Below are 20,197 nucleotides of genomic sequence, written 5' to 3'. Positions count from 1 at the left end.
AGGCTGAGTGACCAAAACATCCTGCTGCTGCATGAAATGATGGACAATAATTCCCCTGGAGATGGGAAACAAGAGGAGCCTTTCCTTGAAGGAAAAGAGCTGTTGATTCCCCCCTTTTCTCATTCCCACGTTGGTCTCTGGGCATAATGGATCAGCCATAAAAAGCAAACAACACATTGTGCACTCATTCCTTCGGCTTTGGACGACATCAACGTAATAGACACATATTGTTTATTTATTCTGCTGTAGAGCAAGGCAAGGAGGCAGAGCCCAATGTTTAGATGGGGTGTTTTTAAATGCTCCCATTCCCTGGGCCCTTATGATGCATTAGCCATCAGTAGTCAAATTGCCTCGTGTTTGCAGTTTTATGGGTTCATTTCATCAAGCACACAGGAGCTGCATTCAAAGCACGGAAATAAAGTATTCCACTTTTGTTAGGCAAGCGCTGCTTCAACCCAAGAGATGGCCAGAAAGCAGAAATCTTTTTTTCCCCCTGCCTCAGCTCCAGATTCATCTCCTGGTGTTGCTTCTCCTTTGCAGCAGCGACTTGCTGAGAGACCCTTTGAGGCTGGGGAAGATCCTCTGCTCACCAAGAGCTCCACAGCACTGGGTTTATCCTGCTGGGGGAATCACCCCCTGCTCCCTGACTGCTTTGAAATGACTCCCAGAAAAGCCTGATCCCTGTTTTCCCCAACTCCAGGGGTCTGAGTGGCTCCTTCCCGAGTCAATCCCTGACTTTCAGCTCCATCCGTGGAGCAGGGAAAAGCTGCAGGGAGCCAAACCACCGGGAATCAACAGGAAAGAGAAGTTCTCAGGGTGGATTTGGTGGCTGGGATTTCACAAGGACTTGGGCTCACCCCACTGCCACCCTCGGGTCCTGCGCTGTCCCCTGGTGTCACCCCAGGGATCCCCTGGGCTCCAGAGCTGCGTTTTTGGGCAGGAAACTCCCAAACTCCAAGCGCAGTTATTCCCAAAGGGAGCTGCTGCTGGCGGGCAGTTTGCTGAGCAGCACTTTGCTCCCTCTCGTGGGCTCTGGAGCTGCTGGCTGAGCTCGGCAGACAGCGATGGGATTCCTTGGCATGCTGGAAAGCGGGAAAGGAAATCAAGGACATCTCCCATTTCAGCTCTGCGAGGTTCTGGTCCAGCCCGGAGCAAAGGCAAAGACCCCAGGGAGGAGATTTGGGGATTCATTCGACAGCATTTGGCAGCCCCAAAGTGACTCTGCTTTCTGATGGGATCGAGTTTTGGCTCTCCAGAACTCTCAGCTCCTCCTCACACAACCATTTATTGCCTTTATCGTCTCGGGGTTTAATTCCGTCAGGATTTATTTATTCCAGAGAGCTTTAGCTGCTGTTTGACCAACTCCACATTGCATGTGCAGCACGGGCAGTGCAGGGCTCCTCCCAGGGATGAATCTAACACAGATTCCTCTGATTTTCTGAACAAGAACAGCTCCGTTTAACACATCCACAAAACCCCACCAGCTGCAGCACATTTTTCTCATTTCAAGCCCCCTTTAATGGTGTATTGAAGAGTAAAAAACCCCACAGCGTGTCAGGCTGTGGGAAAACAAGTCAGAGCACATGGAGAGTGCAGAGAGAGCGTGGCCAGCGCTTTGCAGTGGATTACGCTGGGATTTTAGCTATTGTCGGGCACAGACAGATCCTGGTGCTCCCCGTGGCTGCTCTGCTGGCAATCCTGCCCCAGTCCCGCAGCATTCCCGGCTGTCCAACACAACCGGGACAGATGTGTGGGCTGTCAGAGCCCCAAAATTCCTCCGCAAGAAACCCACACTGTCAACCTGCGGAGCTGGAAAACAGGAAAGCCACTTCTTGAGCGAATTTATCGCTTTAATTGAAATAACCGGGTGCCGTAAACTCGCAGAAACTTTGCAGCGCTGGCTAAACCCGAGCCCAAGTGATTGGAGCAGCTCGGGCACGAGCCGTGGGATAACCCTGTTTGAACAAGGCGTAACAATTTCAATAATAAAGGATAAAAAGATAAAACAAATAACTGCTAGGATGGAACTGAACCGCGCGGGGAAGAACTGCGGCGGGACAGCAGCCCGCGCGCCCCCTCTAGTGGCCAAAGGGGGAACAGCCGCTGCCCCTGCCGCTCCGTCCCGCCCCGAGCCGCTCCGCTGGGGACAGCAGGATCGCCCCGCTGGGGACAGCAGGATGGCCCCGCTGCCTCCCGGTGCCCCCGGAGTGTCCGCCATCCTCATTCCTGCCCGAGCACCGCACGGACCCCCGAGCGCCGCGGGACGGACTACAGCGGAGCGCGGCGGAACTACAGCTCCCGGCATGCACCGGGCAGCGCCGCAGTCCGTGGCGGGGACAGCATCCATCCCACAATGCATCGCGGCAGCTCCATGTTAACCGCGGCGCTGAGGAGCCGTTGGTCAACGGCCTTAAAAGCCGTTAAAAGTCATCGAGCTTCTATGGAGAGTTTATTAAAGGTTTATTAAAGGTCTATTAAAGATTGAAAACCTAACCCGTCTGCCCAGGCGCGTGGGGGGAGTGAGGGTTTCTACTCCTTCACTTCCGGAGGAGCCCCCGCTGCAGAACTACATCTCCCAGCATGCCCCGCGGCGCCCAGCACTTCCGGTTCCTGCCGCGGCCGTAGCGCCGCCGTGTCCCCGAGGGACGGCGGGCCCGGGCGGTGACACCGGCGGTGACAGCGGGCAGGGCCGGGCCGGGCACAGCCAGCGCCGCGCTCCCCGCGCCGCCCGGGCCGGGCCGCCGCTCCCCCGGGCCGGGCCGGGCGGGGTCACCTTGATGGGCGGGCGGGAGCCGCGCGGGGCCTGCTGAGGTGAGGCGGCGGGGCGGAGCGGAGCGATGTTCGTGCAGGAGGAGAAGATCTTCGCGGGGAAGGTGCTGAGGCTCCATGTGTGCACCATGGAGGGCGCCGAGTGGCTGGAGGAGGTGGCCGAGGACACCACGGTGGAGAAGCTGAAGGAGCGGTGCCTGAAGCACGTAAGGAGCGGGGAGCGGGCCGGGAGGAGGTCAGGAGCTGCGAATAACAGTCTGGGGAAGGCGGGCACGGCCCGGGGGGAGAATAAATGGGCTGTGATGGCTTTAAATAGCCCTGTGAATGTCTTTAGAAAGAGGGGAAAATTACCTCAGGTGAACAGGTGGTTTTGTGCTCTGGTTCGCTGGGTCTGCCTCTCACCCCAGTGATGTGGAACCGTTCTGTGTGGGGAGAAAACGCCCGTTGGGAGAAGGTTTGGGTGCTGGAGGAGGTTTGGGTGCTGGAGAAGGTTTGGGTGTTGGAGGAGGAGGTTTGGGTGTTGGAGGAGGAGGTTTGGGTGCTGGAGGAGGAGGTTTGGGTGCTGGAGGAGGAGGTTTGGGTGCTGGAGAAGGAGGTTTGGGTGCTGGAGAAGAAGGATTTGGGCGGAAATCACTCTGTAACATTTGGTTACAAAGTGTTTCGCAGTGGTGTCTGGGATCACCGTGAGCTGTTTCTGAGGATTTCCCCTCAGAAACTGCAGCTTGGTTTGTTTGTTTGAACAAAGACAGAAGGTAGGAACTGAGGAGGAGAAATTACCTGTTTTGTTAAAATCTCAGAGCAGCCTCACCCTGTGCTGGCACAGGAACAACTGAGATGTTTTTTTGGGGGGAAAAAAACTCTTCTAATGCTCTCCCTGTGCTTTAAGCAATAAGGTCTTGGTGGAAGTGGCCAAAGGGTCAACCACTTCTCACAGTGTGGAAGGGAAAACGTGTGGAAGCAGAGCACAACACGGGCTCTCTGTGCTGCCCTGCCCAGTGCCCATTGCTGTGCCACTCTCACACCTGCTGCTTTCAGGGTTTTGAAGCTCTGCACGGCTGGGTTTTGCTGTCCTGACTGACAGCAGCAGTGTGGGACGTGGTGACCCATGGCCAGCAGTGTGGGGCCAGCCCAGCCCAGCCCAGCCTGGCAGCTGCACTCCTGACCTGCTGCATTTCATCCTGAGGGACGTGTGGCTCTGGAGCTGCCAAGAGCTGGAGCTTCAGCTCCTCCCTCTGGGAGCATAATTTATTAAATCACATTTGGTGGTGAGGGAGTTTGTCTTGAAAGCCTTGCAAAGACTTTTTTTTACATAAAACCTTTTCGGTAGGAGAAGATCCCTGCAATCTGCAACCACTTAACTCCCATTTGAAGGGTTAAAGTTTTCATTTCCTGGGTGAAATAAAAGTGCCCAGGAGCCCAGGTAACCTTCCAGTACCTGAAGGGAGCTGACAGGAAACAGGGAGAGAGACTATTTACAATTTTTTTATTTTATGGAGGGGAAAAGTAGCCCTGGAAGAATCATGGCTCGTGCTCATGGACTGAATCTTGAAGCACCTTGAGATAATTTATGCAGCCAACTCTTCCAAGAGACTGATGATTATGTTCCTGAAGTCTTTGAAATCATTCTTTCAGGAAGCAGAGGGAGATGTTTGTAACAGGTTGGAACCCAAAGCTTTGTGGTTTATGAGGATATGAAGCTTTGCAAGTGGTGTTTGGCATCACCAGAGTTTAGGATTTCAGGCACCTGTGACAAATATTTGTCACCTGCCTGGCAGAGCAGGGAACTCCAGAATTAAAAAGAAAAGGTGAGAACTGGTGCAGGCACTGCTGCTCAGGTGGTTTCTCTATTTCCAGAGCATGTTAAAATGTGGAGATAAGCCAAGTGTTTGACTCAGCAGCCTCTTTGGTGCATGTAGTGCCCATATCTGCCCTGTTATTGCCTGCAGTTGTTAATAAAGTGGTTAGAAGAACAGGAAGTAAGAATTTTAATTTTTTTTGCATAAACTTTTAGTTTATTAGTTTTATGATAAATTATTGCCCACATTTATAACAAGATTATCCCCACACAGTTTTTTATATGTGCTGAGGGAAAAATGGGTAATAGGTGTGTGTGTCTCACCTCAAACCTGCCCTGTTCAGCTGCCCTTGCTCTCGGGGTGTGTAACAGGAATATTCTGAGCTTGTTTGCAGAGATGTTCCACTGATGTACCCAGGCGTTTTGGGCACCTTATCAGATCCATTTCAGGAGGTTCTCCCAGCTGGTAATGTGTTCCCTGGCCTTAGTTCAGCACTTAATGAGCTGAAGGATTCCTAAGGAGCTCCTGTGAGACAAAGCAGGACTCAGACGTTCTCACCTCAATCTTAGTGAGGCATCAGAAGCAAACACAGGTTCAGGTGAGGGACTGGAATGTGTGTTGGAAACAAGTGTGTTTTGTTTGGAAAAAGAGCAGGGAGCTGAGCTTTCCATCACTTGCAGTCAGGAGAAAAGGTGATGATGGTCTAAAAAGGCTCCTTTGCAGGAAATAGTGATGAGCAGGACTAAAAGCTCCATCAGAATCAGGGATTTCTGGGAAAGGCTCTGTTACATGAAGGATGAGCACTGTTTTCTGCAGACATGGTGAAAGTGGCTTGGCAGAAACATTTAGAAGCATCATTAAAAGCTGTTTGCTGTGAGCAGAGCAGGCAAGGTCAGTATTAAGTGTCCTGTTTTGTGGTGAGAGCAGCAGCAGCAATTTCAGGGGTTTGGTAGGTTGTTATTTCTAATTTTGCCTTTCTGGAATTGCAGGCACTTTGCTTTCTTTTTTGCACTCCAACAAATTGGAAGCCTCTAGATGCACTGATGTAATAATGTTCCTGAAATCTCTCACTGTGCATCTGGAGCCACTCTGGTGTGAGGAGGAGGCAGCTCAAGGCCTGTGTGAGCACTCTTTTTTTAGGGTTTGAACTGATTTCCTAGTGAATTAATTGACATGCAATTTAGAATTGCATTGAGGGAATGAGCATGCAAAAGAAATCTATTGTATTTTGGTTATTTATGGTTGGGAGGAAGAGCTGTGAATGGAACTTCTGTTCAGCCCTTTCAGCAGGAGCCCAGGTTAGAGCTGCAGCAGCCAAATCTCTTGATTTCAGCTCAAAACAAGGTGCAGAAGCTGCCCAGTTTGAGGTCAGATAACCCAAAATCCCTGCTGGCAGTGGCTGGTTTACTCTGACAGTAAATAATAATTATTAGGTGAAGCAGGGAGTCTGTCCTGTTTGAACACTCCAGATGAGAACATCCTGCATCATTACAGCCTTCCCTCCTGCAAAACACTGCTGCTCTTGGTAGATTGGCATTTTTACCTTGTGATACCAATTACTGCTCAGCAAGAGTGAGGCACCTCAGTGATCTGCTGCAGAATTAATGTAGCAGAGGGTCCTGGAGCATCCTCGCTTTGCTCCAGATCTCTAACACTCCCAGAATTTAGTGTGAGAGAGATGTCCTGAGAAAGCACAGATCCACTCACACAGGCACAAATCAAACCTCATTTTCTGTAATAAAATGCTTTATGTGCACTGACCTCTGGCTTAAGCTATTGAGAAGCCAGGAAATGATGCACAGTGGAGAATCCTGAGCGCCACCTGATTCATGAGGAGCCTCATTTCTGTCTTCTGATCTTTGGTATTTATTGTCACCTGCAGTGTCTTCCTGGGAGCTTGGAGGATCCCAAAACTGTGACACATCACAAGTTGATCCATGCTACTTCTGAGAAGGTGCTGACAGACACAAAAACAGTGTTGGAGGAAAACATTCAGGACAGAGGTAAGGTTGGCTGGGTTTGAATCCTGTCAGTCTGGAAGCAGGAGCATTTGGCAAGTCCCAAACAGTAACATTTTTAAGATCTACTCTCTGCTTCCACATGGGAAGTTAAATGAATGCTACAGTGGAGCTAATACAAAGTTAATCTCCAGGAAGAGTTGAGTTTATGGGGTATCTGAGCAGAGCTGTTCTCACTCCCTAACCCATGCAGTGTCCTTCTCTCGCAGATGTGCTGCTGCTGGTCAAGAAGCGCGCGCCGCCGCCGCTGCCCAAGATGGCAGATGTGTCTGCAGAGGAGAAGGTGAGCCTGAAACACTGCCCAGCCTGGCACTTCTGACTGACTGCTTTACTGATGCTGTGTGGAAGGGTTACTGGGATGTACTCTCCTTGGAGAGGCAGTTAAATTCTAGAGGAATTACTTCTTATTTCTTCCAAACTTAGAGGAAGCTAATTTTACATTTTCAGCTGTAGGTCTGAGAACATTTGCCTTAAAATAAGACACATTGGTACACTCTGTGGAAGTGATATAGATCTTTGAACAAATTTGATTTTGATCAAATTTGATCTTTGAACAATGTCTAATAACTAAATACAGTTCAGGGAGTGCCTTACTTTGTTTGAAAACATAAAGAAATATGTCAGCTTGCTGCCAGGTTGTCTTCTGCCTTTAGCTATGTGTGGCTTGTCACCCTCCAAGCAACCTCTAGAGCTGAAACGTTGCCCTTTCTGTTTTATTTTGTTTTATTGGAATTGTTCCTGAGGGTCAGGATGGTGTTTATGCACCAGTGGTACTGCAGTTGATGTATCACATAAACTCAGAGGCCTCCAAGTTCTCTGGGATACATCACTGTCCCTCTCCATGCTGGAATTTCCCTGATTGTTTAGGTAACAGCAAGAGGTGCAAGGGCTGAAAGTCAGGCAGCCCAACAGGCCAGTTTAGCTCTGTGATTGCAGAATGATACTGGAGCTCTTAATCCATGGTTGTTATCCAAGTGACAGAGCACTGCTTGATGTCTTGGGGAGGAACATGAAACTCTCTGCTGTGTTCTCTGCCCTGTGGCTAATGGGTTATGAAATCTGCTGCTGTTCCCTTCCCTGCAGAGGAAGCAGGAGCAGAAGGCTCCTGACAAGGATGCCATCCTGAAAGCCACTGCCAACCTGCCTGCCCGCAGCGTGGATCGCACCGTGAGCCACCACAACATGAGGGATGTAAGTACTGCATCACTTCACTTTTCTCTTACCTGTATGTGCAATTCTTCTTTCTCCAGAAGAGAAATTCAAGTGTCTGTAATGTTTATTAAATAGCTTAAGGTTTAGACACAGCTCATGCTATTTAGTTATAATACAATACTGTCCTAAATTATGATTTTAAATGTTTTATTTGTTTTTGGAAAAACCTTGGAGCATATTAAAGATCTGGCAAATGTGAAGTTAGGGGGGTTTATTTCTTCAGTCTTACATAGTTTGGGGCTTTGCAGTGGATTTTTTCCATTGCTTGACCACTGCATGTGGGGTGTGGTAGAAATAAAAGGACCTTTCTGCCCAGAAGCTTTTGCTTCCATGTACCACTTCACAGGAAGGTCCCAGGCCTCTTGAGAGACTAAACAATGAAAATAAAGCCCTAATAAAGCAACTTGGTGTGCAGAGGGCCAGGCTGCTGCTGTGTTACTAACAATAGATACATTAAGATTCACTGATGGTTGGTAACTTCCTGTCTAAATGTTTTGACAGTTTCCTTTCTTGCAGTTCCAGACAGAGCTCCGGAAGATTTTAGTGTCTCTCATAGAAGTTGCACAGAAATTGCTAGCACTGAACCCAGATGCAGTTGAACTATTTAAGAAGGCAAATGGTATGAACACATCTTTAGAGGTTACTAGTTTCAATCCTGGGAATTTATAAGAGTGGGCTCAGAGTGAAGCTCAGACCCTGATGTGGCAGCAAAGCTGCTGAAAACCTTGTGGCAAAAGTTTCACCTTGTGGATATAGATTGTATAAAATTCATGCATTATAAGGTCCTTTTGGGATCGATGAGAAGTTCCATTTAAAAATTATTAGTAGGGATGGTGAAGAATAGTTGAAAATGCACAAGGAGGTAGTTAAACGAGGAGAAATTGTGGCTGTTGACCCAGGTGGTGGGAAATGCTCATCCTTGAGATCTTCTACATCCAGGTCCAACTTAATTTCTAGAGAAACGATTAATGGATCTTCAGTGAATCTCATATATTTAATTATGTGGAAATCCCGTGGTCATGTGAGAGTTAGCTGCCTTTTGTTTGAGATCTTGAACACATCTGGACAAAGTCTTTGTCCTGGAAGAATCAATCTGAGCCCGAGCGAGCTGAGTGCAGCAAATTACATGATGAGGTGGCAAACTGGGGGCAGAAACAAAAGAAGGGATGGGAGAGAGAATGGGGGTTGACCTTAACACATGCCATTGCATTGACACGGGGTTTTATGTGAGGCTGAAGGGAGTTTGAGCACTGTTTTGTTTGTGTGTTTTGTGTGTAGCCATGCTGGATGAGGATGAGGAGGACAGGGTGGACGAGATCGCGCTGCGCCAGCTCACCGAGATGGGCTTCCCAGAGAGCAGAGCTGTCAAAGCCCTCCGGCTGAACCAGTGAGTGTTCCCAGCACCTGCCTGCCACCTACTGCTTGGGCTTTAACACAAATTTGCATCTTTTTTGTCTCCTTATATGGGTCACCTGAATCGAGGTTGGAAAAAGCATTAACGGTGAGAAGTGCTGCCTCAGGCAGAGTGCAGGTGGCACAGGGAGGGATCAGTGCTGGACGTGCTCTGGAAGGTCTGTGGGTCACAGGGCTGCCAAGGATCAAACTCACCTTTTCTTCAGCTTTGAAAGTCAGATTTTATGGAGGACAAGGCAAACTTAGCCCATCCACATTGGCCTTTCAGCTGTAGAAATATACTTTGTGCTGATGGTTAAAAAATTCCAAGAATATTGTGACGTCCAGAGAGCAAGTGCAGGAAAATAGGAGATTATGTAAGTTCTTCTCATGCTCTAAGAACAGTCAGCTGGACTGCCTCACTCCTCAGAAGAGTTTGAAGAATTCTTGAAGAATTTTAGTGATAGAGTCCACAATATTTTCCAGTCACACTTTTCCAGTATCTCAGGAAGACTTTCTCCTCTGCTGCCCTCCAGCTTTCATGTTGTGACAGAAAAGCCAAATAGGCAAAGGCTTTCCCTTCCACCAACATGTAATAACTCCTGTGTGTCAAATGGGATCACATATTCATTGCACTGTGGTTATCTTTGCTTTTTCCCTTCTATCTGTTGGTTAGAGGTGTTTGGGAGCTCTGAGAATCCCTTGGTTGGAGCAGTTACACTGCACAGCAAGTGATGCTGTCACACCATGGTGTTCTGCTCCCTCTCCCTAAGGAGCAGAGCTGTTGGCACCTGAGCTGTGGTTCCAGTGTAAATTTGGAACATGCTTTGTTGGCAGTTTTGTCCACAGTTGCAAACAGCCAGTGTGTTTCTTTGTTGGAAAACAAAGCAGGTGATGCAGGGTAAGGTGACTCCCTCAGAAATGCCTTTTAAAATCTGGGTTGCAGGTCCAGCTTGGACTTGGAGCCTCTCTTTTCCCAGCCTCAGAGAAGATTTTGGTGCCCTGGATGCCCAGAGAATTGAGGTGCTCTGAGATTTGCTCCAAAACTTTATTTATGAGTTGTCAGGTACTAATTAACCTGCAGGTGCATCCACATGGGAATAAATGAATGCAAGTGGAGCACTGCTGTCACCTGTGGAATATTCCTCATCGCGGTGTCCCCGTGTGTTTTCCAGCATGTCGGTGACCCAGGCCATGGAGTGGTTGATAGAACACGCTGATGACCCTTCTGTGGATGCTCCTCTGCCAGGTCAGACTGCTGCAGAAGCCCCAGCTGAAGGTGCTGCCTCCTCTGCTGAGGCAGCTGCAGGTCCCAGTTCGGAGGAGGGCGGGGAAGAGGCCAAGGATGAGCTGACGGAAATATTCAAGAAGATCCGGAGGAAAAGAGAGTTTCGTCCAGACCCACGGGTAGGTGCTGGTTATCCCCTGTGGGACTGGTGGGATCCAAATAAATGTGTAGGTAATGAATGAAATGGGTCCTGTGGGGAGATGGATATTGGGCTGGCTTGGCAGTATTTCAGTGGAGGTGTGTAGGGAGTGTTTAAATTCAGGGATCTTGGCTAATGTGGGATCTGTGACATCTGGCATCTTGGGTTTACAACTGGCTGTTCTGAGATTTGGGTTAAAAGCTGCAATTTCTAAACAATGAAACATTCTCATACCAATATCTGAGTATATTTACATAAATACATCACACTCACCAGCAGTTGTGAGCAACAATACATCTGGGAAGTGAAATTAAATGGGGTGAAGAGAGCCACAAATGCACATCAAGGTTGATCTGTCAGTGAGATGTGAACAAAAGCTTTGTGGCAGGAGAGGAGTTCCAAAATAGGTGCTTTTCCTTTGCTTCTTTTCTACCCCAAGTACACTTGCTCTTTGCCTTGCATTTAGCTTCCAGTGTTGAGGGTAGGAACTACCTTCACTCCTAAGATTTATTCTTCTTCCATAATAAAAACACTTTTGATAGAGTAATTGGAAACTTTGCCAATAAAATTACTGAGTGCTCTGCAAATGGAAGCAATAAGGGTTTGGTGCAGCTCTAAACAGAAGGTGAAGGGATATGATTTTCATTTCTGTTCTAAATGTGACATTTATTAAGCTGTGGCATTCTGCTCTAGGCTGTCATTGCCCTGATGGAGATGGGATTTGATGAAAAGGAAGTGGTGGATGCACTCAGAGTGAACAACAACCAGCAAAATGCAGCCGTGAGTACAACATCCTTCCTGCTCCCTGCTGCTCCAGGAGTGTCCCACTGATCTTGTCATCCTTGAGCTGGATCATGTTTTGATCTATCATAAAGCCAACTCCTACTGGAGATTCAGAAGCACAAATTCTGTGCCTCTTTCAGTTTGGATGCACAACTGGAATACAAAGGGTTTGGACTCCTCAGAGGATTTCAGGGTCTGTGAGGTTGAGCTTTTCAAAAAGCTTTTGAGAAACTCCCTCACCACAGTCTGCAAAAGGGACTGTGCTGTCATGAGAAAGGAAAAGGTATTCCCAAGGATAACTGGTTTAGGACAGGAATAAACGATCCAGGATAGATTCAAGCCATGCAGTGTGTAAATTACCATTGGCAGCAGTGCTTCCACAGTTTCTGAAATCAGAAAATAGGAAGTTTTTCCAAGACTGATTAGTCCCCTGCTAATTGATGATATGTTAAAGAAAATTATGTGGGCACAGCTGACAGCCAAGGAATCTTCTCTGAAGTATCCAGTGCTGCTGTTGGAGAGAGGATATTGGGCTGGATGGTACAAATGAATGTGTGAAAAGAAATGTACAGCTCAGCCTTTAACTGTGAGAGGGAAAAGTATTTTTAAAATGCCGCATTAGCAAAACTTTTGAGTAGAGACACTTTGGTTGTAATGAAATCTGACGTGCCTGATGATTTTTTTCAGTGTGAGTGGCTGCTGGGAGACAGAAAACCTTCTCCAGAGGACTTAGATAAGGGCATTGACACCAACAGCCCTCTCTTCCAAGCCATCTTAGAAAACCCAGTGGTACAATTAGGGCTCACCAACCCTAAAACTCTACTAGGTAAGTCCTGGGTGAGTTCCTGCTGCACAGACTTGGATTTGCCAGAAGATCAAAGCAGAGGCTGGGTGGTGACAGCCCTCTTTGGGGGATAGGGGCAGCTCTGAATCCTTTTCCTCACTTGCAGCAGCTCTGCTGTTTGTTTGCTTCATCCTGCAACTCAGCTGAAGCCAGAGCAGGCCTTGGGGCTGTCCCAGAAATGATTCTAATTCCCCAGGATTACACTTGCTGAACTCAGAACTCGAATAGCTGCTGGCTGCAATGCTTTTGTGGATTTAGGAGACCTTTTGTGTGCTCCCTTTGGCCACGAGGGGAAAAATCAGGAATGTCTGTCTAGAACTCTGATTATTTCACAGAAAAAACAAGGCTGTCTCCTGCTGTGTGAGGCCTGATCACTGAGACAGAAGGGAACTCATGGAAAAGTATCCAAACAAGAAGGCTGAGCTGAGGCTTTGCATATCACAATGGAGATAAAATGGGAAAACACCCTTTCCCCTGCTTGGGTTTCAGCTCTGTGCTGAAGTCTGTGTGCTCATGGCCAGAAGGGCTGTGGGCACAGTGTGTACCCAGCTGAGGAGGCTGACAGAGCCTCAGATCCCTGAGGAATTGCTCTCTGTAACAATGCAGAACAATGACTGGCTCTGTCATGTAGATAAAAAGTTTTGCATTTAATCTTTGGCTTCAAAACTTCCTTGAAGCAATGCTTTTAAATAAAGGCTGTTATGCACAGCTCATTCAAGGGAGGCTTGAAAAATACTACTTTAAATGTAATTAGGAGAGTTTGCAAGCCTTTAAATAATTCAAGAGCAGAACCTTCCCACTCTTGATTTCTGAACAAATGGTCTCTTCATTTGCAACAGGGGTTCCACACTGCAGCTCAGAATATAAATAGCAAATGAAATGCCATTATAGGAGCTTGTGGAGCTTGGATGAACATCAGAGAATATATTCCTAATGGTACATCTGCAAATTGCTTATGTCACAGGTTTTAATAATCAGGTTTTGCATTTAATGACTTTCTGACAGAATATTGATAAATCTTTAGTTTTAAGCTTGTGAGTCTGTGTAAAAGAAAATAATTCAAGTGCTGAAAGGGGAGATCTGGGTTTTATTTTGAGCTTTCCTGAAGGCAAGTTACATGACCTTGAGCAAGGTATTAATGAGGAGCCTTTCAGAGGTGCTGGGCACTTCCAGCTCCCACTAATGGCACTTGAGCTTTGTGCACTGACACTCCTGGGAAAATTAACCCTGACCTTGGGCCAGGCTCTCACAACACTGACATTTTGGTGACTGTGCAGCTGCTTTTTTTGTCCCATTCTGTAATGACTGGCTCCAAATGTCCAGGAGCCCAGCTCAGTGGCTGTCAAAGGGCTTTTAAATCAGTGCCTGGCCCATTCTCCTGCCAGATTTGCAGCTTGGCTCTTGCAGTGGCTGTCTGGTTCCTTCAGCATGAGTAGGAGAGTGAAAACTGGAAAAAAATAAACCAAAACAACAAAACAAAGCAAACAAACAGCAAAGCTTGTTCTAAAGACAGAAAGAATATTCATTAAATATTTGGACCACTGTTCCTGTTTCAGAAATTGAGGTAATTTTCCTGCACCCCCAACCTTTCCCTTTCTGCCTCTCTGACATCCTCTACTCTCCAGAAACCAGGAAGGAGGACTAAGAAGCTGCTTCTCTGGTGGCTCCAGGGGCCTCTATGAAAAGATAAAAGTGCTGAGATTTGGAGGCTTCAGGGGCTGCACTTGTGCTGGTTTTGTGCAGCCTTTGGCACATCTGCTGCTGCCTTTGCCAGCAGTTTCCTCTCCAGAGGAGCCAAAGGGCAGCACAGGGAACAGGCAAGGGGTGACTGTGCTTTCCATAAACTGTTATGGTTAAGTACTGGGGAGGAAAAGGGTACTGGTGCAAGAAATCCAGGCTGGGATGTGGAAATCCCTTTGATTCAGAGCTGCAGGAGAGTGCTCAGGAATGGATGAATTTCACAGCCTGATCCTGGAGAGCAATGCCTGAACACATTTGTTAAGGCTTTACCTTTTCAGCCCCATGTTGTTGAGGTTTTGTGGGCTGGCCTGTAATGCAGGCTGAGCATTTAATCACTGTCTGCAGTGAATTCAATGCTGAGAAACGAGGAAAGCACAAAGCCTGTAGCATCATCCCAGGCTGTGAACCTTGGGAATGCACAGTGTGTATTCCCACCATTTCTGGGCACTGCCCTTGAGCTGTAGCTATTCCTCACTGCCCTAAAACCTCCCAGACATTGCAGGACTAATTGTTGCAATCCCTATCTCTTGGCAGCCTTCGAGGATATGCTTGAAAACCCCTTGAACAGCACTCAGTGGATGAACGATCCCGAAACGGGGCCGGTGATGTTACAGATCTCCCGAATCTTCCAGACGCTGAATCGCACGTAGAGGGAACTGCCAGTGCACTGTGCCACTTCCCCTGTCCCTCACCTCCCCTCCACCTCCTCAGGAGGCTGCCTGGATGGCTGGGAAGGGGTGGATGGAAGGGAGGGAGGGAAGGGAGGAGATCCTGGCTGGAGCGATCTCTCCCACGAGAGCTTTTTGTAGTTACGGCCAACAGGAGTGAGTTGCCTTGTGGATTTAGTGTTAGTGGAAGAGGTTTGAGGACTTGTTTATGTTTTCAGGTATTAGGTTTAAAATAAAGTATATATATATTAAAAAAGAAATAGGAAAAAGGTTTTGTGAAAACACTTAAGAATCTGATTGTTGGAAAGAAATCTTGCTCGTTCAAAAGGCCTGTGACAGTTTTCTGGCCAGTTTTGCTAGGATCTGGCTGGTGTTTACAAAAGGTCACTGACCACTAGCATAGGATGTTAATCATCTCCATACAGTATTAATTTATGGCTCTTATCAAATTGCAAAACTGCTTTTTAAAAAAAAAAAATTGAATCTTAGGAAATGTTTTTTAAAAGCCCAAATCTTGGGAGAAGCAAGCACATTTCTATCCAGGCTTGTTTTATCTGGCATTCTAATTTAAGCAGAATCATTCAGAGATGAAATTCTAATAAATAGCATTACTTTTTCCTATTTATTTGCTGCGTTAGTGCTGTTGCAGTTCCACAGGGGGTTGTACTTGCAGGAGGTTCTCTGTCAGGTACCATAAAGGTGCAGAATCTCTTTCATGGCAGAATTCAGCAAATCAAGACTTGAATTCCCAAGTGGCTGCAATTCCTAAGCTCACACTCTGCCATATCCCATTACAAGGAGGGATATGTTCCCACAGTGGTTTTTTTCCCCATTTTGGTGTGCACAGTTTTGGCAAGAGGCTCGTGGGGGTTTGATTCTGTTTACAAAAAAAGCAGCTGAATTGCATGAGGGGGTTGCTGGTGATCTATCTGTAAAGCAGCAGAACCACACAGGTTTTTATCTTGTTTAAGGTATTTAAAGCACGCTTGAAATTGCTATCTTTGAGTTAGAAGTGGGTTTTCTTTAGACTTATTTTTACCATGGTCATACCAAGAATGTCAGGCTGGGTCTTTCCTATTTTGCCAGAAGATTGACTTGAGATTTCAGGCAGGAATTGTGAGCTATTAAGAGCAGAACTCACTGTGAATATCCAGCTGGTGTTTATGACTGGCCTCTGCAGGTGTTACTTTTTTAACAGTCTGCTAAAAAAAGGAGGTTATTTTCAACTTAGGGAAACATGATTGACATCTGTCATCATCCCTGCCACGTCTTGTGCTTCACAGCCCTGCAGGAAAGGCACAAGAGGCAATTCCTGCCTCTCCAAACTGCAGAGAAACCAGGTGGAGACCTTGTCCTTAAACAGCTCAAAGGTGTCCTGTCAGACAGGGAGATCCTGAGCAGCTCTGCAAGTCACTCTGGAGGTGTGGGAGGGTTTGGTGTGCAGTTGGAGTTTTTTCAAACCAAAATGCAGCAAGATGCAACCCGAAACCCTACAACAAGTTTTGGCCTGAACTTGGCATCTGCTCTGTGCTGTTATGCAGCTGAGGCACTGAAGTTGCCAATTTCTCATAATTAATATGAAGGGTGGGGAAATCAAAACAGCCTGAGATTTTATCTTGTCTTACTATCCCAGGATTTTTTTTTTTAATTTTGTAATTTCATATTAAGCTTTACAGTTGATGAGTGCTGAAATATTTACTTCTACATTTAGAAATTCCAGGCTTTATAGAGATGCTTCTTCTGTTCAAATTGGACAGTAAAACCATTTTTGTGGGCTCTTGCTAAGAATAGACTGACAAGATGACATGAAATTATAACCTTGTCGTGTAACTAAAGCTAGGAGTCTGATCCTGCACCCCAGTGAGCTCAGCAGAGCTGCTCATGAGTAGCTGTGACTGATTGTGGTTTTGATTATTTTATATTTTTTTTTTGCTTACTCCTGAAGCTTTTTGCCTGTAATAATACCAGAAGACTCTTTTACTTGAAGCTCTTAATGTTAGAGACAAATGAGACAAATGTCCTTCTCTGCAGTCAGGATTCTGGTTAATATTCCTTTTTAATGAGTGTTTTTAGAAGGCAAAGTTGGGGAAAACTACCCTGTAGTTTGGTGGGAGGTTTTTTGGCTTCTGAGTGGATAAGGAGAGATTCAGACTTAGCAAACAGATCCTTTGGTGCAGTTGTGGCCTTTGAAGAATGTAAAGGCTTGGGAAATGCTGGTTTTAGTTTCAGGAGTCCATGAGTGGAGTGGCTGTGGAGCTCAGAGGGATAGAAGTGCTCAGAGCTCCCTTGGAATGCCAGGATCCCTCAGTGCCACTGAACTGGTTATAAAGTGTGGGGGAAAAAATCAGTAAAACTAATTATTCTTATGTGATAGAACATGAGAATGGCCAGGTCCAGCAGCAGCAGCAGTTAAAAAAACCATAGGGATAAAGGAACTCTGCATCTTTAGGGTGCTCAGAGGCTTGAGAAGATGTGGTTATTTCTGGATTTTGTTGTTCAGAGCTCAACACTTCCACAGCTGAGGTGTTGTTTGGGATGGCTTTAACAGAGCCCTGCTTGGCTTGTGAGAACTGAAGTTTGCAGTGGCCAAAAGCTGAAGGAGAGCAGAACTGAGGAGGTGTGGTGTTTGCAGCAAGGCACAGGAGTTGATTTAACCCACCAGAAGGTACCCTGAGGTTAAAGGAATAGATCAAGACCTCCGTGGTGCTGGGGTGTGACTCAGACCAGGGGCTGTGTCACATCACCCTAGGGGTGGAATTGCTGCTTCATCCTAGGAAATGCAGAGGGGAGTTGAGTCCACTGTGCTGGAAAAGGCACAGGTTGGCCCAGTTTTTAGAAAAGCTGCAAAAACTGAAATGTCACCACTCTGGAGTAGGAATGTACAGCCACCAGGCACAAGGAATGTGTGTGGCTCTGCCTGGTGCTGGACTGTGCTGTTCCCTGGGTGCAGGACTGGGGCTCTGCTCTGAGACATCCCTGACCACATGGGATGGAGTTTTGTGAAATAAACCCAGCAGGTTTTGTGAGGAAGAACTGCTCACAGCAGTGAGGATATACAGTCCTTGCAGCTCAGCTGTTCGAGTTCAAACTAGCAGAGACATGTCAGAGTTAATTTTCTCTTTACATGGTCAAGGGACTATTTGTGAGCCTGTGAGATGGAGCAGGAAAGGGATGGGGTGGTAGGTGACTAATAGTGTGATTCTTACAGTCCCTGCTCTTTGCCCCATTGCTAGACAGACAATCTTGTACCTTTTGATGTTGCAGGCCTCTTGCAAGTAGCCAGCTATTTATTTAAATATATCTAACTTATAATTTTGTCATCAAAACACTGATATTTTTAATAGAAATGTACTATATGGAAGTTTGTTCTCAGGGCTTCGTATTTATACTCTCTTTTTAGGGGGATGCATTTAAAGGGATGTATTTGGCAAAAAGGCCAGTGGCTACTTTACAGCTTGGACCTTGATTGTCTTGACCTGTGAGCCTGAGCTAGTGTAACTCTCCTGCTGAACCTCTCTCCCTGGTCCAGGCCAAAGAATCTGCCATTCCTTCTCTGCTGGTGACATGAGTCTTCCTTTAGGATTGCTGCATCCCTCCCTCCGTGGAAATGGTCACGGGATGACCCGGCTGCTTCCCAGCTCGCTGGGCTTTGCACCATTTCGAGGACGTTTGTGTTCTCCATGCAGCTGGAAAAATGACTTGCACGGTTCCCAAAGCAGCCATCAGGGCATTCCTCCTCTGGGATGGTGTGAGGTTCTCTCCTGCACGAGTTCCAAGACCTCCAGCTCGTGGCTTCTTGGCAGCCTCTGTCACAGACCTGTCCCAAACCTTGACCTCCCCTTTCTTTCCTCTTCTCCTGGAACCAAACTTGCATTTCAGAGGTCGATTTTCATATCCAAGCAATTCTTTAGTGGTTATTGAAATCCTTTTTAGTTAGGACTGTTACAATTAATTTTTTTTAGGCATTGTGATCCGTGGGCTGAGGATTTTTTAATGTATTTTGGAAGTTGTTGAAACAAGCATCGCACCAAACGAATGTATAGCGACACTGTCAGCAACCATTGCCTGTGGAGGAGGCACAGCTCCCTGGGATCTCTGCTCCAGGGGCAATTTTCCCAAAGTCTTGTGCACAGGATAGCCAGTGTTTCATCCAAAGTAATCACCCTGGTTTTCTACTTTTAATAATAACTAACATTTTTATTAACTAGCAGAACAGCGGCGCTTCCAGCCTGTATTTCCATCCAGCTGAGAGTCCTTGAGCTTTGGGGTGCAGATGCTGCTTTCTCCCCTCTCTGGGACAGCTCCTTGGAAGGATTTGTGCTGGCTGTGGCAGGGCAGGGTGGGCAATCCCCACCTCCCTGCACGGGATGTTTTGTCCATGTGAATGTTCTCATGGTGGTTTCTCACCTCCATCCCCACATCCAGGTGTAGCAAAAGGGGTTTTTTAAGGACCTCTTGCCCTAGATTTGATGATCTTCAATGCAGATCCTGTTTGCAGCATGTGAACTTCAGTAAATGTAAATGCATTAAATTCTTACTGAATTTGGGTATAGTTTTATATCGTGCTCTGGGGAGAGGGAGGAAATTGGATCACGTTTTAAATGAAGCCCCACAAACCCAAGTGTCTTTGTTGCAGCAGGTAACAGAGGCCTGTAGAGATTTTTAATTTGCATATTTTTATCATGGCTTAATGAACTGTACACGAATGTGATTTGCTACCCAGCACTTCCCACGAGGCAGCACCAGTGAAATTACCTTGCAAGGTACTGACTTCACATTTTTTCATTTCACCTGTGTATCCAACAATTAGGTACCACATAGGATAACTTTGATCTGGCTCTGACGCCGGTGTGTGGCATGCACAGCTCTTCCTAAGGTGTAACATTACTTTTCTTGAAGCTTAAACTAGGGCAGACGTCCCTGAGCCTGTGGAATTCGGGATTCATTCTGGCCACGCTCGCGTGGGACGCTGACCTCTCCCTGAGTAGGAAAACCAGCAGGATTTGCTCCCTGCAGAAAGCCTCCAGGCCAAAAGCAAGGAATGCTGCTAATTTGTGATCATTTTAAGCAGTTGCTGTCGTGTTCTGAAATATATTCCTGGAAGCTAGGGAGGTGTTGGCAAAGCCAGACCTGTTCAGGCTGGAATTTTTGTGTGTGGAGATGTGGAACCCACGGCCGGGGCTGGAATGAATGCTGAGGCTTTAAACCTGCTCACACATAACCCCAGACACTGATGTTGTGTGTGCTGTACATTTATAATATATCTTCAAAATAAAGTTTTTTGATTTATTACAAGGTGTTTGGAACCATCATTTGCAGGAGCAGCAAAGGTTTATGGATCCACGTTGTTCGGTGTTCCTTGTACCTGCAGGTTGCTGGAATTGTGTCTCAGAAAGTGGGGTATTTTGAGAGCTGGTCAAGAAACTTAAACAGAATTTGTGCAGGAAATCCTGGTTCAGCTGCTGGTTTTGCACCTGGAAGTTACTTCTCTATTTTTCAGGAAAAGATGCACTTGGGGAGATTCATTGCAAGGGCGTTGTGAAACAAG

At 46.8% G+C, this 20,197-nt stretch overlaps 1 protein-coding gene across 2 annotated transcripts; it reads left to right on the top strand.

Annotated features, from left to right (window-relative positions):
* The first annotated feature begins 2,604 nt into the window (after positions 1 to 2,604).
* UBAC1 (UBA domain containing 1) lies at positions 2,605 to 19,944 on the top strand. 2 transcript variants are annotated; one of them, XM_085076810.1, is made up of 10 exons: positions 2,605 to 2,975; positions 6,448 to 6,568; positions 6,793 to 6,866; positions 7,667 to 7,774; positions 8,297 to 8,414; positions 9,074 to 9,182; positions 10,363 to 10,594; positions 11,308 to 11,394; positions 12,085 to 12,223; positions 14,516 to 19,944. In XM_085076810.1, exons 1-10 carry the CDS (start codon positions 2,838 to 2,840, stop codon positions 14,629 to 14,631), a joined length of 1,242 nt encoding a protein of 413 aa, XP_084932936.1. In that variant the 5' UTR covers positions 2,605 to 2,837; the 3' UTR covers positions 14,632 to 19,944. The 2 variants fall into 2 exon arrangements, with proteins under 2 accessions (XP_084932936.1, XP_084932937.1); XM_085076811.1 differs by having other exon boundaries at positions 2,606 to 2,975; positions 8,312 to 8,414.
* The last annotated feature ends 253 nt before the right edge of the window (positions 19,945 to 20,197 follow it).

Source organism: Lichenostomus cassidix, chromosome 17, assembly GCF_008360975.1.
Source record: "Lichenostomus cassidix isolate B80296 chromosome 17, HeHo_3.0, whole genome shotgun sequence".
In the NCBI taxonomy this organism is placed as follows: Eukaryota; Metazoa; Chordata; class Aves; order Passeriformes; family Meliphagidae; genus Lichenostomus; species Lichenostomus cassidix.
This window is presented reverse-complemented; position numbering and strand designations above follow the sequence as displayed.

Coding starts and splice junctions, on each gene's coding strand:
- UBAC1 (XM_085076810.1), top strand. CDS start 2,838: ATGTTCGTGCAGGAGGAGAAGATCTTCGCGGGGAAGGTGCTGAGGCTC. Junction 2,976..6,447: donor AGGAGCGGTGCCTGAAGCAC/GTAAGGAGCGGG, acceptor TGTCACCTGCAG/TGTCTTCCTGGGAGCTTGGA. Junction 6,867..7,666: donor ATGTGTCTGCAGAGGAGAAG/GTGAGCCTGAAA, acceptor CCTTCCCTGCAG/AGGAAGCAGGAGCAGAAGGC.